This window comes from Nelumbo lutea, chromosome 8 (genome assembly GCF_056320005.1).
Source record: "Nelumbo lutea isolate HS-2025 chromosome 8, American lotus-T2T, whole genome shotgun sequence".
Lineage (NCBI taxonomy): Eukaryota > Viridiplantae > Streptophyta > Magnoliopsida > Proteales > Nelumbonaceae > Nelumbo > Nelumbo lutea.
Window position 1 is genome coordinate 15,323,042 of NC_142691.1, and position 16,436 is coordinate 15,339,477.

General features: G+C 38.4%; 1 protein-coding gene and 1 pseudogene across 3 annotated transcripts; one reads left to right on the forward strand and one right to left on the reverse strand.

Annotated features, from left to right (window-relative positions):
- Window positions 1–2,057: 2,057 nt before the first annotated feature.
- On the reverse strand, window positions 2,058–7,483 carry LOC148842950 (putative cyclin-D6-1; annotated as a pseudogene).
- A 3,872-nt stretch (window positions 7,484–11,355) lies between these two features.
- LOC148842951 (F-box family protein) lies at window positions 11,356–15,072 on the forward strand. 3 transcript variants are annotated; one of them, XM_088960060.1, is made up of 5 exons: window positions 11,445–11,758; window positions 11,909–12,550; window positions 13,454–13,561; window positions 14,674–14,758; window positions 14,861–15,072. In XM_088960060.1, the coding sequence occupies exons 2-3, from the start codon at window positions 12,096–12,098 to the stop codon at window positions 13,464–13,466; spliced, it is 468 nt and encodes a 155-aa protein (XP_088816186.1). In that variant the 5' UTR covers window positions 11,445–11,758; window positions 11,909–12,095; the 3' UTR covers window positions 13,467–13,561; window positions 14,674–14,758; window positions 14,861–15,072. The 3 variants fall into 3 exon arrangements, with proteins under 3 accessions (XP_088816184.1, XP_088816186.1, XP_088816185.1); XM_088960058.1 differs by having other exon boundaries at window positions 11,356–12,550; XM_088960059.1 differs by having other exon boundaries at window positions 11,445–12,618.
- The last annotated feature ends 1,364 nt before the right edge of the window (window positions 15,073–16,436 follow it).

Sequence of the window (16,436 nt, forward strand, 5' to 3'; positions counted from 1 at the left end):
TAGTGAACTACCTTAACCGCCCAACTACCACCACTAAAACAACTAAAATGACTATTGAAAGGTATAGTTTAACGACGTGGGACGGGAAAACTGAGTTGATGAGACGAATGGGAGCCAGGAACCCGAGTCTTACGCGGTCCGGTCGGTAACACAGAAGGTTGGGTCTGGGCGACTGGGGACCCGCTGATAGCAGTTTCCAAAACAATCCTGCTCTGGGCAGGCCCTTGTGGTGTACGTGTGGTGGCCTGCGGCTGCCCCGGCTATCACCACTCACCAGATTGGTAGAGAGGCATGGCCTGACCAGTGGCTTCGCTTGGATCGCCCAATCAGGCCCACACAAAGAGTGGGCCCCCCGAGATCGTTGTGGAGAAGAGAAAGACTGAAGAGTGCAAACTGCAAAGCCGTGTGGTCGCACCATGCTGATTGAAGGCTTGAAGCTCTATAACTATCATTGTTTCGCTCTGTTTGGTCTCAACTGGTAAGAAATTAAACTGTGAGGTCCGGTCCAATTTATCCAAAAGCCAGCCTGGCATTTAACCACGGGTGATTAAAATTGCCAAGTGGCATGTTAGGATGGTTTGAAATTTTAAGCAGCACGTGTCATCTTAGGGTGGCGTAATATGATGGGTGAGTTGATCCATGCAGCGCCAGCAAGTGGTAAACGGGCAATAATCTCACATGATATGGATGGGTTGTAATTATCCATCAATGCCTAGATAGAGTTAGAATTAGAATGATAGCCTGTTTGATTCAAATAAGAATTAGAATCAGTTGGAATGAGATTTTATTATCAAAAGAGGAAGAGTCGGAGAGGCAATGACTATTCCCTCAATCCACCAGAAGTAAAAATAAGATAATGACTTCTAATTCTAAACCTTTATTTCCATGAACCAAACGGGTCCTAACACAATCCGACGAGCAGGCAAATAGTGCCTCCCTCTGGGTCCATTTTATGTGGGTCAGTTTTCTCAGTACAACAGAACAGTAGCAAGTTCAGAACTCAGAGCTTATGTTGAATTAGTTGATCAGTGGATGTCGGTATTGTTGTGTGCGGGTGCAATCTATTGGACAGTCTTTCAACATAGCACGTGTCTGCCATGGATTCATTTGGGCGACACACTCACGACGCTGGGTCAACAATATCCCCCAACACGAGGCGTGTCCTTAGCTCATTAATAATCTAATGCAACTCTTGGCTCTTGGGTATATAACATGTTTGTTTGCTCCCATCAAATTAGGTAGAGGCCTTAGGCCATGAATTGAACTGGATGTTTGGATAAGTTTCAGTATTTATACTTTTAAACCCCCAACTTTAGGCTTTGTGCTTGGCAACTTAAAAGTGTTTTGGTTTTAGATTGTTCTCTTTATAAAAACAACGTTTTATCAAACGGTGAAAGTACTTTTTTTAACTCAATTTTATTTCTCACAGCCCAAAACCAAAAGCAAAAACTTATCCAAACAATCTGCTAGAAGCACAGCCCTCAGACAGAAGGAATTCTCCTTCAAACACGTGGCTATGCCTCCCATTAAGAAAGAGACTAAATATAAAAATACATCTACTGTGGCATGGATTCCACACTAACTTTTAATTTTAATGTTGTTTTATTCTTTATTCAAATTAAAAGGGTAAATTATAGAGACACTCCTTGTATTATGGGGTAAACAACCCCCCCCCTCTGTTAGTTTTTTGTTGAAATCTATAATTGCAATATTTTTTAATCTCTATACTACCATCGTAGATAATTGGAAGAAAACACTGTTCATCTTTCTCCGACCTCACCTCAGGATACACGAACGGTAACGCGGTAATCCACATTTCTCTCTCTCCCGATCTCTCTTCTTTCTTTATAAGGAATGTTTCAAAACCCAAATATATCAGATTTTATAGAGTCCTGTTCTTCCTTTCATTTGTTCTTTTTTTTTTCCCTTACTTCATTTTGTTTTTCTTTTACTTTTCGTGGATTTGGGAGGTAGACTGTCGTGTACGTGATGGGGCAGCAGTGATTTGGTTTTGGGGAGAGTATCACACACTCTCATAGACTGTTTTCTTTTATCACACACTCTCATAGACTGTTTTCTTTTCTTTTCAATCCATGGTGCTGCTGATGTCGTTCCCTGGATGAGTTATGCTGTTGTATCAGATTACTTATCAGGAATTCAGCACTGCTGTATCAGTGAAAGCTGGAACACATTATCGTTGCAGAAATCGCTCAACTTTCGCCCCTTGATGTCTCTCTTCGCTGTTTTTATAGTTGGAGTGGCGATGGAGATGGAGGAACTGGTCTTCTCGCTTTCCGAGCTCGATTCGTACTGGTCAAGTACGTTGACTGGTGTGTCCGAGCTCGAAACCATATCAAATACCGACTCGTAGCCATCAATCACTATATCTTGCATCGAACAGGTTCTCCTATAACCAAGAGAAAATAACAAAATGGATTTTAAGAGGGGTTATAAAGAATAGGGAAAGCGCTTACTTTATTTACATATACACAAGAGGAAATCTCTTTTTTAAAGCAAGGGAATTGCAAGTGAAAGAACTAATTGCCGCTGGTGCAACTATCGATGGCTTGAAGTCTAACAGTTTGATCTCTGTATAAGCAACAGGAGAGATTGTAATGATCCAATCGAGAATTACTCTGACGTACAATTACAAAAGAAATATTTCTACATGCAATAACGTTATTTCGATTTACCGTTTTGAGCTTTAAAGATAATCTCTGTTGCTCTAGTTTTTAGATCATGTATCAGAGGCGGTTCTTTGATTTTGAATAGAGAAAGGAAGTAACAAATGAAGGAGAAGGGCGTTATCGAGCGCATTCTCCACTTGAGAGGTCCGAGTATCAGGAGATCCATTCGCTGTATTGTTTGCGTATTGAAAATGATTCCTTCTTCCCTCTGTTTCAACAAATTGGTGACTTCTTTTAATAGTGGTAGCATTTAGTAAATGTATAGAGTTTGGTTCGATTAACGAACGGAATAGAGCGACGAATAATGACAAAGATAGAAAGAAATAAGGAAAAAAAAAGTGTATTCTTTTACCTGGAAATCAGTCACAGAGAACTCTCTTTTCTTCATTTTTGCTGCAACAACAAGATCGCTTAGGTCTTCAGAGAATCAAACCGATGACGAGTGAAAATGCTTTAGGAGTGACCACAACATAAATAACAGAACAAGGAGAAAGATAAGATACACTAGAAACTTGGCGAACTTATCTTTTACTTACCGGCATTCTTTGTCTGGAGATGAATCGATCGAGATAATTGATAACGAGGTATGTTACGAATGGATCAAAATTTCTGGAGAATTGAGCCCGACAAAAAAAACGAAGGATCTCGATTTGCACAATAAGAAGCCTCCGGGGAGGGATTTGAAGGAATAACTGTTAAAACTTGGGGAAAGAGAGAGAACAGGACTCTGTAGAATCTGCTGCATTTGGGTTTTGGAGCACTCCCTACAGAGGAAGAAGAGAGATCGGGGGAGAGAGAGAGAGAAAAATGTGGATTAAGCACTGCTGTTCGCGTATCGTGAGGTCGGGGAAGATGAACAGTGTCTTTTGTTCCAATTGTCTTGTATAGTATGGGAATTAAAAAATATTACACGGGCAGATTTTAACGAAAAGCTAACGGAAAGGGGATTTTGTCTACCTACAGAGGTCTTTGTCACAAAACAAAATACACGGGGTCTTTATAATTTACCCAAATTAAAACGCCAACTCATATCATATCCTTTGCTATCAAATAAAAATTTAACTAAACTTTTTAATTCAAATGCTTTCAAAGTTTTATCACATATTGCCATTGATCTCATTCTTCCAAACAAAATGGGGGGTTTAATCACAAATAGACCTATTCATGGGCCGGGCCGGCCTGATCCCTGGATGGGCTTGAATATGTTTATAGGTTTACGGGCTAAAAGTTGGGCCAAAAAACCTGACCCACAATAAATTTGAGTCGGGCTTGGGTTTTGTCAAAATAGCCTGGCCCGACCTAATATTAAACTTAAAATTATTTATGTGGTTATGTCCATTTGAATAAACTTTTTGGTTTAAGAATGTAAAATTGTGTTTTAAAATATAATAGAAAAAAAAATACTATATGAATTTTTAATTCTAATTTGAATAGGGAAAATTGTTTTTTTTTTTCAATTAGGTCGGGCTTCGGGCTCGGGCTCGAGTTTCAAGCTTTTTACTAAGGCTGGGTTCGGGCCCAAATTATAGGCCCATTGGTCGGGCTGTGCTCGGGCTCAGGCCTAGTATATTTTCATTAGTGACAAGTGAAAGCCCGGCTCATGAACAAGTCTAATCACAAATCAAACCTGATTTAGTCTCTCATATCAAGTGAACTCTTCAAACCACGACCACGAGTCCTAGGGGTGTCAATTGGACCGCCCGATTTGATCCAATTTGATCTGGCCTAATATAAGTTTATTATAAATGAATCAGGTGCAATCCATTTCGATGAATATTTTGGACCAGTCCAAGCTCATGTCTGGACCGTCCAATCTATCCAATTTGGTTTTAATTTAAATTTGTTCCAATCTAAACCTGGTTCATTGACACTTATATTCTTATCTTCTATCAATGGATCAGATATTGGTTCAATTTGACCCAATCCAATATAAATCTATTATAGATGGACCGGGTTCAATTCGATACTATAAAAACTTTGGACCATTAATTAAATCTGGATTGGTCCAATTCAATATCTTATTGGTTTGTTCAAACTCTTTAAATTGATTTTGATTTGGATTAGGTCCAACCCAAAACTGGTCCATTGACACCCCTAACCACGACTGCAATCCTCAGTGTTTCAATGTGGGATAACTCATGTACACTTGAATAGAGAGGTTGTAAGTTACAAGTACCCTACCCAATACCAGTGTGCTGATTGTTGACAGGGCCTCAAGTCGGACTGCCCGATTTGAAGAACTTCAACTACATCGAGCTTAGGTTATGGTTAGGGCCCGTTGAAGATTTGACAAACTGTCAAACCAACGCAATCCAATTTGTGTCCCTAATCGTAGAGATCAGAACTCTGAATACAATGATCTATTTGCCTTTGTAGAAAGGCAGCTTAGCAATTTTGAGAAACCATATGTAATGCTACTGTGCCCAAGTTGTTGGATATGTGGTCTCGTTCTGCAACTAAATCTTCGTATTTACTCTGTCAAATTGTCATAGAGGATCCAGGCTCAAAAATTAAAGCCGGGTCACACATCTAGACAGAATGGTACTAATCATGTCCTACATGGTTTTCATATGAGACATCATAAGGTAGAGTTTGGATTTTGTTCTCACAAAATTGGTCCTCACACCATTCTCCTATACTTGCAACCATGCATTGAAAACATCTTTGTACTCTGTATATTTTTGTTCAGGAAAGATGTTCCCTATGCACAGCTGAAAGGGTTGTGAGGATGGTGTGAGAATCAAATTTGTAAGGACAAAAGCCAGATCCCATAAGATAATGACTAATGGGCCGGGTCTCAAAAGGGTCCACATATCCCACCACCTCACTCCTCCCCACATGCCAACTTTCAGCTGAAGGGATCTCTATTATTAGGCAAAAAGAGAAGCTTATCAGCTTAACTTGCATGAATTCTATCAATAAATTTCAGAAAAGAAAAATGGAAATTAATAAGGCTAAGCTAACAATCACATGGAAATGTCTAAAACATCTTTAGACCTGAATTGTGACTATAGCAGAGAACCATGGGTCTCCTGTTGGATGGATGTTTTTGATTGGCCCTGCTGCCATACCTTCAACAGGGTGGAAACCCTTTGCACTAAGGCTATGTTTGGTTTGAAAGGTTTCTCTACCTTTTCCTATGTTTTCTTTACAACCAAACACAGCTTAAAGGATATACTAGGTCTAGCATAACTTTTACCTGCGAAGGTTAACCCAAACTTAGATTTTTTTGCATAATTGGCTAAGAATCCCTCGTAGCTGGCTTGATTTTTTGTATGTAACAAAATATTAATGTGAATATTTATTAGTCATTCATTTTGACTCAAATGCTCATAATTTAACAATAGGTATGCATTAAACAGAACAAAATGACAAATAGGAATCAAGCAGCCAACTGATATAATTGCTATGAGGCTATGATGATAATGATTTATTATGCATTTATTTACTTTTTGGTATTACAAATTAAACATTTAAGGGGGCTTAACGGGTGGACAGCAAGGTGTATGTGAGGTCCACTGAATTTATCATTAAGAATTTGCAGTTAAGCAGGTTTGATCCCATGCCTCCATATTTTAGGGATATGATGTGATTAACCAACTCAACTAATGGGTTATCAACATTATGCATTTATCTTTTCAAGAAAAAAGTAGCTTATCCTTGTTTAATTCTCATATTAAAATTGAAATTTGTTGACAAATGGAAATTGCCAGTTCGGAATGGGGCACCTTTTCCTATTTGGGGATGAGGAATCTCCGATTTTTCCCACCCCAAATAAATTACCTAAAATATATCAAAGGTATATATTTTAGATATAAGATTATGAGAATTTGGGGGCATTTTAAAAATTTGATTATGGGACCCTAGGTTTTTTTTTTAGAATTTGGGGGAAATTCAAGGGTATTTTAAAATTAATAATATACTTAAGAATATTTTAATGATTTATCAAGTTCAAGGCAAGTTTATATGCCAATCTATCCCCGATTCTCCATCCCCTCCTTTTACCCATTTAATATCAGGAAAACCCACTCCATTTACACGGGGGCAGGCCAAATTTGGATTAGTTGAATGCATTAGCTGCTGTGGAACCAATGACGAGGTTCCACGCTAGTGATAAATTCATAGGCCCTACTGTAAAGATGCAGGTCCCATGTATTTAAATACTGATATGGAACTTCATCATTGGTTTCACAGTCCGCTGAATAGCTAAAGTGTTTGGCTAAACCCGGGCAGCCAAACAAGACACGGGAGAGATCTACCAGCCAAATCGAGAAGAGAGATATATATAGCGTAGCTCCTAGGGGGCATGAGAACTTCATGTTTTTGCTGCCCTTGCCTAACTAACCAGTCAGATGTGCAAGGTTTGGCTGAACATGGCTGTTCAGCAGGCTGTGAAACCAATGATAAGGTTCCACGCCAGTATTTAAATACATGGGGACTGCACTTTTTATAGTGAGGCCCACAAAGCATGGAACCTCATTATTGGTTCCACAGCCTCCTGAACAGCCATTGCGTTCAGCTAATCCAAATTTCAGTCAGCTACACCATTTCCTTTTCTGTAAGAGTGAACATACTTGACTCCAAGGGGGATGCTTTCAGCAATGGCTCGGCAGTCCTCAAGCTAGAAGTATGCACCTCCATGACGAACTGAACTTTTGTTGAAGAGCTTTAACTACAACCAGAGAGTCACCTTTGATGATAATGTGGGCATGATAGAATCGTTGTGCGAGTTTATGGACTTCCAACGCAGCCAATACTTCAACTACTATGATTGAAATCTGTCCAATGTGCCCCATTTTTGCTAATAGAATTTTACCTGTAATGTCTCTTACCATACAACCAAAAGCAGAGGTACCCTCCTCCACACGAGGAGTGTCAAAATTCATTTTGATAGCATCTATTTGGAGGAGGATCCCATTTTATCCAGGCTAAAGCTTTCTGAGCTTTTGGAAGATCAGATGGCTACTGGCTTCAATAAATTCCTTCAAACTTTCTTTTGCTCTTGGTGAGCTCTTATTTTGAAAATTTCTAGCCATAGAGTGAAACTAATCCTCTCCAAACCCAAAGAATCCATAGAATCCTTTTTAAACTCCATTATGCTTTCCACCAGTTTTTGAAATCCCATTTCAGATCCATGGTGGTGAGAGCTAAGTTGGGTTCACTCAAATTCCACACTTGTTTTACCATAGTGGTGATCTCATCCTCAGGTTCTCCATAGAAAGGGCAATCTGATGGGGGTTTGCATACCTCTTTTGGTGAGGTTCATTTTGTTTGGAAGTTTATCTAACATTAGAAGCCACAAAAATACTTCAAATTTTTCTGGGCATTGCATGTTCCAAGCTTTACTAATAAAATACAGAACTTCTTGGTCTTGACATACTGGTTTGATTAGAGACTTGTTGGCATGCTGGTTGCTCTTGTTTGAGTCTCCCCAATATCCTTTTTATCTTCTCTTTCCACCATAGGCAAATGGATGGTTCTATTTTATTAAGGGTTAAATACTTGAACTATCCCTGCGATTTAACAAAAAGACAATAACTTAAACTACTGTTTTTATAATCACTTAAAGTATCCCTATAATTTCTGATAATGGATAATAGTTAAAAACTACTTTACCCTTAATTTTTCTTCAAATTTTTAAAATGTAACATTGTGAAGAAAACTGACATTGTGCCATTTAAATTTGTCGAAGTGCAGTATTACAGATTACGATAATAGGCTTTTGCTCCTGCCGACAAATCTATGGCTCGACCTCAACTCATTTTAGCAACTTCCCACAAGTACCTTGTTTGGAGAATTAACGAGCAGTTGAAGGAAGCCAATTAGACTGGAGAACAGAAAGGACTGAGAAGATTTCAGGGTCTCGATCTAAAAAATCGGGTTTGAATCATCAGCCTCTTGAGCTGCTAGGGTTGCAAGAATAGAATTGGAACCACCAGCTTGGGTTGTTGAAACAATGGGTTGATTTTATGATTGAGAGTTGATTTTCAGGAAAAAAAAAAGAAATTATTTTCCAATTCCTAATTGCTGGTTCGATGATCTAATATGTTTCATTTTGGGAATTGGTCGAGTAATTACTCTTCAGACAAGAAGCCAGCTGCTGTAAACATTCCTCCTCCCGCCCTATTCCCTTGAGGCTGATTCATCCTTTCGAGATCTTCGCACTTCATTCGGTGGACCCTTTGGTCCACCATTCACAGCACTAACAAAGTGTTTTTCTTATTTTATTTGTTTTGTTTCAAAGCTAACAAGCACAACCAGAGGAGATTATGCCATTTTCTAGGGAAATATGATAGAATGGAGAATAACTTAAATGATAAAACTGTTAGGCAATGAATCCTACCTGAACTATTAACTGTTACAGCAATTAAACTGTATTTAATTGAACAATGGAGAGTTATGGTGGATAGTACTGGGTTTCTCTTTTCTTTTTATCATTGAAGAGTGGTGGGTGGTTTCCTCGAGTGAGACCAGAAACCAACGTTAGAATTGTAGTTGGGAGAAGATTTAACATAGAGACGGAGCAGAATTGTTAGAAATTAAAAGTCAGAGCAAATTTTGTATAGGTTTCCCTACCTTTTCCTTCAAACCAAATAAGTAAGTGATTATAGGATAAATTTTTGTCTATTTGCTAAACCAAAACGGTAGTTAAGCCCTTTTATTAACTAGATGTTGGAGAATAAATAATAATCTTAGAATACCAGAGAACTTATTAAGATATAATGTTTTACGGGGAAAAGGAGTCCGGGTTCTGTGCACCCATGGGTGCACTGAACGGGTGCATCCTCGAATGAGAGATGAACAGGTTATCTCATCCATCTTAAATGCAAATTAACAGAAACTTTCTCCATTACTAGTCATTCAGCTGGTTGAACTGGCCATTTTTTACTCTCCTTCCCATTTTTGACTCTCCTCCACTAAACCCAAGCATCCACCGTAGACTCACTGCACACTGGCATCGTAAACGCATAAGCCACCGGCAACAGAAAAAATCCATTGTCCCCCCGCTCTCCCTCCCCCCCATTATCCCGTTTGATAAGAGACGTTGCCCCAGAGATTCGGTTACATTTCCTGCCCTAGCAATTCGGTCCCGACGATCTACTTGACAAAGATGTGCCATTACTTCTGGAGCCCCATCACAACGGCCTGACCTTCAGCGATGACGACCACAACAACGGTGTCATTAAGATTAATGGTGAGGCCAATCGATGCTATAGCAAAGACAGAGTTGTATTGGATTATAACAAGAAACTGAAGTATGCTCTAATGGACACCAAATGGAAGGTTTACAAAGGGTTGTATGTGGAATCGATAGCGTATGACCCAAGCCTGGGGCCAGTTCAGGCGGCGCTGGTGGTGTATGTGGCAGCTAGAGGTGGTGGCGGTGGCAATGGCGGGTACGAGAAGATCGTGATAAGGGCATTGGCAGAGAAGAAAGGAGCAATGGTGAGATAGGAAGGCACGATACGGCTGTTGCTGCAATCAGTATCACCACCATGTGATTTTGTAGTACTCCACTGCAATTCGGCTCCCTCCCTCAAAATATAAAACGCCCTGTTAATATGTTTTTGATTGATTTGAAGATGTCATTAGCATTATTGATTTAGAGGGGTGAAATCATTTTGGACCAATTATATTCAAATGCTTCTTCAATTCGTTGTACCAAATAAACTAATCTCTTCACTCAAGCTACGTCTCCTCGATCTGATTGCTTAGGCTCTTCCTAAACTTTATTTCTCTGTCTCTCTCCAACTTATCCTTATGCATTATTTCCAATAAATATAGAGAATGTGCCGAATTGGAACAGTTCCCGACAAAAACTTGACAGTCTTTCAGAAGAATGGACGAATTTAAAGTAATTTTTGGGGTTTAATATCAATAAAATTAATAAAAGTAATGTATTTAAAAAAATTCAAAAATAGGTTAACTTTTTAAAAATAATATCAATAAAGGGCAAAAACAATGTTCATCTTCTTCTTCTTGCCATTTGTTCATCAGAGCCGCCGTTCGCCACCACCCACCACCGCCATCCGCTGTCGCCCATCGCCGCCTCCACCTCTAGCAACGTTGTCGTAGGTGGCCGGAGGCAGAGGTGGCAGCGGCGGCACTGATGGTTTCTCTATCCAACGTCACCACCTCGGCCTCCAACAATATTGTCGGAGGTGGCCAGAGGCAGAGGTGGCAATGGCGACGTTGGTGGTTTCTTTGTCCAACATCACCACCTCGGCCTCCAACAACATTGTCAGAGGTGGCCAGAAGTAGCGGCGTTGGACAAACAAACCATTAGCATCGTTGTTGTCGCCGTCACTGCCACCTCCGACAATGTTATCAGAAGCAAAGGTAGAAGCGACGGGCGGTGACTCTGATGAACAAAGGACAAGAAAAAGAAGATGAACAATATTTTTGCCCTTTATTAATATTATTTTTTAAAAATTAATCTATTTTTGAATCTTTTTTAATTATATTGTTTTTATTGATATTAAACCACAAAGGTTGCCCCTATATGATAGAAAGCCAAAAAACAACGTATTATTTATCAAAATTTATGAATGAATTTTAATTCAACAAAGTTATACCATATCTTTCTTGGCATCATAAAATCTTGCATTTGAACAAATGTTTAGGTTTTGCTTTTAAAACCCTAAAGCACATAATCCCGAAGTGACTGGATCTGTTCCTAACAATTGGACGCCTCACACACCGTGCATTGGGAACAATGATAACAAATAAATATGGGAAATGTATCCGATGCATGATAGGATGTGCGTCTTAGGCGCCTAAAGCGCCAGATGTGGAGAGCCTATGAAGCGCCAGGTGTGAGGAGCAGATCTGGTTTCATATATGAAATGAACTCTCGTATCTTGGTGTGCGAGGAGCAGATATGGTCTCATATATGAAATGAACTCTCGTATTTTCACCAAACATAACGTGTCGTAAAGCGAGATGCCGCTGAGCTTCAGCTCTCCCAAACGGTTGGCTGAAGTTTGGCTTTAGCGTTGGATAATCGAAGAAACCGACATCCACTCCGTCTCGAAGTTTCACCCAGATCTGGGTCTCAAATTCTAATACTGGTATTCGATTTTAGGGTTTTATAATATTTCTTCCTTTCACAATTCGGTTGACATCCCATTTTTTTGGCGAGAAACCATGTCGGTTTTGCCAGACGAGATGTGGAGAAGAATCTTGGAGATGGGCATGACTAAGTCGTATTTCGGTTACAGGGACCTCTGCTGCATCTCAATCACTTGCAGACGCCTCAACAGATTAGCCAATGAAGACTCCTTATGGTCCACTTTGCTAACCCTAGATTTTCGCTCCAGAAATTATAATGATCCTTCATCACTTGAACCTCCCACATCTTCTCTTAAAGAGCTTTACAGGACCAGGTTTGAGAGAGACAAAGCACGTATGCTGGCAGCCCATCGCCGTGCGGTTCTTAGAGTAGAAAGCCAAATTGCTGTTTGTTCCGCAAATCTTCGAGATATCCGGAATCGATCTTTACAAGAGAATGAAAAGATGAAAGCAACACTGGAAGAATTGAAAAATCTGGAGAAGGCAAGGCAAGCTGCAGTAGCCTTGAATGTGTGGCAGCCACATATCATCCGTGGTTGGCAAAAACAGATAGTTGGGCAAACTTCTGTGCCTGTTGATTCTCGTATCACTGCTCTAGAAATGGAAGTAAAACTATGTAGGCAACAGATCAAGGTGTATGATAAGGCTTATAGAGTTGAGAATCAGAGACTTGATGCAGCAAAGGAACAGCTGCAATTATTGAAGTATCACCCTTTACGAGATTATACAGTTTCGGAGACCCGGGTAGATGAAAGCAGCAGCAAGCGGAAGAAGCTTAAGCATTGCAGCAAGTATAAGCTCTGAACCTGTTTGACTTGGTTGTTCCTTTTCTGGTTCTTGGGTTCCATCTTACTCTTAGGTTGATGCTTTTACCTTTTTATGCTTTGTGTTGCATGCGAGTTCATGTTCTTGTACTTCTCCCTAGGGCTGTAATTGGATTGCATCTTACTCCTAGGGCTGTAATTGGGTTGCATCTTACTCTTAGGGCTGTAATTGGGTTGGATTTGGATTGAATCCAGCTACATTCTATTCTGGTCCGGTTTAAAAAATGTTTTTTTTTTTGAATTTTGACTTTAAGAATCCTGTTGCTACAATCATTAGTTTAGGTTCTTTTTTTTTTTAAATCTTTCTAAGTATTTAGTTTAGTTTTTTTTTTAATGTTTTAAATTCAGGTTTGGGGTTAGGGTAGGAAAATTGGATTTGGGCCCCCAAGTTCTATTACTTAGGATTGGCATTCAGCACATAAGTTCCTCATCCAACCTGAATTAGGTTGAACTATTGAGATCTTCAACGAGCCTAATTCAACTAGAAACCATTAATAAAAAAAAAATTCTTAATTAACTGTTTATTTCTAAACCATGGATGTATAAAAGATGTTGAAACACTTCCCCTATCTTAAACAACAAATTTGATAGGGAAAACTGCTCAGTGACAGTTACGAACAAATGAACAATGCAAAAAGAGGTACAGTTGCTTAATTGGTGAATGCATTTGCTTTAATATGACAAATCTAGTTTTGATGCAGATTTAAGTACCATACATATCTAAAGAGTTTTAACTGGATCCTATGCTAAATCCAGGCCAACCCAAGTTGCACTCCTATGAATGCTACATGTGTAGACCTTTTTTTTTTTTTTTTAATTTCTTTTGCTCATTGCAATAGTAACCTCTCTGCTATTTCATTTTGTTTTCAGGTTAACATATTAAAGTATTTTACCGTCCTCACAGTGAAGTGAACTTCATTTACCAAATCCAAGCTGAAGTCTTTGATATTCAATTCTTGAACATTGGTGGTGGTCTAGGTAACCCAAAAGATCTAGCTGTTTTTTTTTTCCCAGAATAAGTCATTTTTTATTGCAAACTTTTAGCTTAAAAGATTAAATTTAAGGGCTATTATCAATTCAACATGTTGGATATGCATGGACAAGGGGATTAAAACAGAGCTAATCATGAAGTTCTCTTATCCAATGGATGATCTTGATCAGTTGTAGGATCCCCTCCATGTCACAGAACATGGGGAAGCTCCCTACTTGACCAATAAAATCATCTTTTTGAACAGACCTGCGCAGGTCCTGTGATTCTTACAGATATTGTATTTTGGTTTGTCATACTCCCATTCTTGTCAATCCAGCATTTTGGCCTAAACCTGGTGAGATTCTTCTCCTTTCAACTATTTTAAGAAACACTGTTAGTATTTACACTGAACTATGTGTTTTTTCTTTTCTATTTTTTTCTGTTGTACATTATAGCATATATAAACCAATATAGATTGATCATCTGTTTTTCCACCCTTTCGAATACAAATATGTATGCCATTTCGGCAGAAATTAAAAGAGGTCTTAAGCATTTACAACATATTCTACATTTAATTTACTATATTATTTATTATTGAACATTCATAAATAAACAATTCTTAATGAAGGATCATTTTTTATAAAGGAAATTGATTGCTCATTGGGGTAAACTAGTCAACTAACTAGCTTCAACCATATGATTTTTCTCTCTCCTCTTGCTTTTATTTTTCTCTTTTCAATCGAGTTTGGTTGTGTTTTGGTTAAACAAAGGCATCCTTCTCAATTTGTATTTCTTTCAAGTCAATAAGAGAACTTGGGATCTAAACAAACTGCTACATAATCTTGGACTCCCAGGTACAATGGTTGGATTGGTAACACCTTACAGTATATATGAATATGGGCTTTATTTTAGAAAATCCCAATTTTGTACCATGACTCTCATGAAACACAAGCTTGGAAAGATCCTCTTTCCTCCCGTCTTTTCTTTGCCCTGCTTGTGGAAATTATATCTGCATTGGTGGTTCTTGCTTTATTTTCTTTTTCTGAATTTGACAGTTTTTAGCTATCTCATCTTTCTTTCTTGTACTATGCTTTACCTAATGTTGGTGACTTTTTCACAGTTAATGGGGTCCATGCATTACATACAAGGCTGTTGGTAAGTCGTAATCCTTTTCTTGAACTGTCGATCCCACGGGCACCTATTTGGTAAGTTACCAGACAATATTCCTCAGCCATCATCTAGATTTTTCTTGACTTCAGCCTTAATAGATTGAGAGTTAGCTAATGGTGAGGATATCCGTCTGGCAGGTGCTTTGGATTGGCTGTGGTTCACATCCCAATGTCCCATGTTACGGTGTTAATTTGCTTCTTGATTTCTTACTGTTATTTGAAAAATGGTTGTACCTGATTGCGGTTCGTCTGAGTGAAAATGCTTGGTGTACATAATAGAGGGAGAGTTTATACAGCAATCAACTCTTATATTGAATGAATCAAAAGGATGTTTATTATTTTATTGTTTATGTTTGGCCTCAGAGAAATGTGATTGAGTTGATACATTATATTATATGATTGTGATCGGAATGTTTTAATGGATCAACTTTGGATTTCAATGATATTCGGTTCCACCCGATCAACACACAGTCCTGGACCAGAACTCAGAAGTGTGAAGTGATCTTGGCAGAGGGGGTTTCCTCTTGGTCAATCGTTCCAATCAAATGATCTTTTCAATAAAAAATATATAGATTTTTTTTTAATAAATGCATATTTTTATACTTCATAAAAATATATAACAATTTGATTAGTTAAACATAGATAATATACCAATTGACAGTCTTCTCGCCTGGGCCTCCTCGGCCAGTAGCCTAGCAAACTTTAAACAGGGTTCCAAAAACTTTTGTTTCTTTCCTGGGAGCGCCCAAGTCAGCATTCTTTCTGCATAAACAGCTTTATTACTTGTTAGCCTTAACCGGTGTTTTCTAACCTGTGGTTGATCCGGTTGGTCAAATCGATCAAAACGTCACCCGATCATAATTCGATATCTGTTTTTTTTTTTTTTTTCTCTTTTAAATCTAGGATTTGACCAAAAATTATTGACCTTGGTCAAAATACATCTGACTTGAGCAGTTGAATCGTTGACATGTTTCACCTGATTATCAAGTATATATAAACTTTTGGATATCATAACTTTGAAAGTCAGATTGGATTATCTTTATATTGATTGTGGATAACTTTTGGAGACCCATGCATTCCCAAGATGTCTTAACATGCTATTTTTGCCAAAAAAAAAAAAAAACTTGTCTTAAATCTCAATTTTTAGCATTTTTATAAATAAAAATTAAAAAGAAATAAAAATATCTATCGTACATACATATAATTACATGCTGAATTGTTGATGTGCCACAGTTTGATCCATCCAACCCAGATGGTCGAACCAGCAACCTGTGGCCCTTTAATTTGAAAAATTCTCATTATATATATAGAGATTTTAAGGATCATTCTCATCTCTCTCTATTTATTTATTCTGTTGACGGATGAGCTAAAGGTTGTTCTTCCTCACGTAAATTACTTTAAAAATGCTTGCTTGTTCCCAACTCTTTCCACCTTCTGCGTGTTTATTTATAAAAATTCAAAAGCCCAGCCTTGGGATTGGTTCCAGGCTGTAGACATAGAGCGATCGCTGCTAGATGCAATCTGGAGTCCTCGTAACTCTTTTTTTCCGAAAAGTATCTTAACTTACCATTTGGTAGGTACCGAGAAGAGGACTCATAATTGATGGGTCCCTTCCAATAGGGGAATTACATTAAAAAAAAAAAGCATAATCAAATGTCTTTAGATTGTCTGATTCACGCTTCATTTTCATATCTTTCAGAGAGTACAATCAGAA

Coding starts and splice junctions, on each gene's coding strand:
- LOC148842951 (XM_088960058.1), top strand. CDS start 11,835: ATGTCGGTTTTGCCAGACGAGATGTGGAGAAGAATCTTGGAGATGGGC.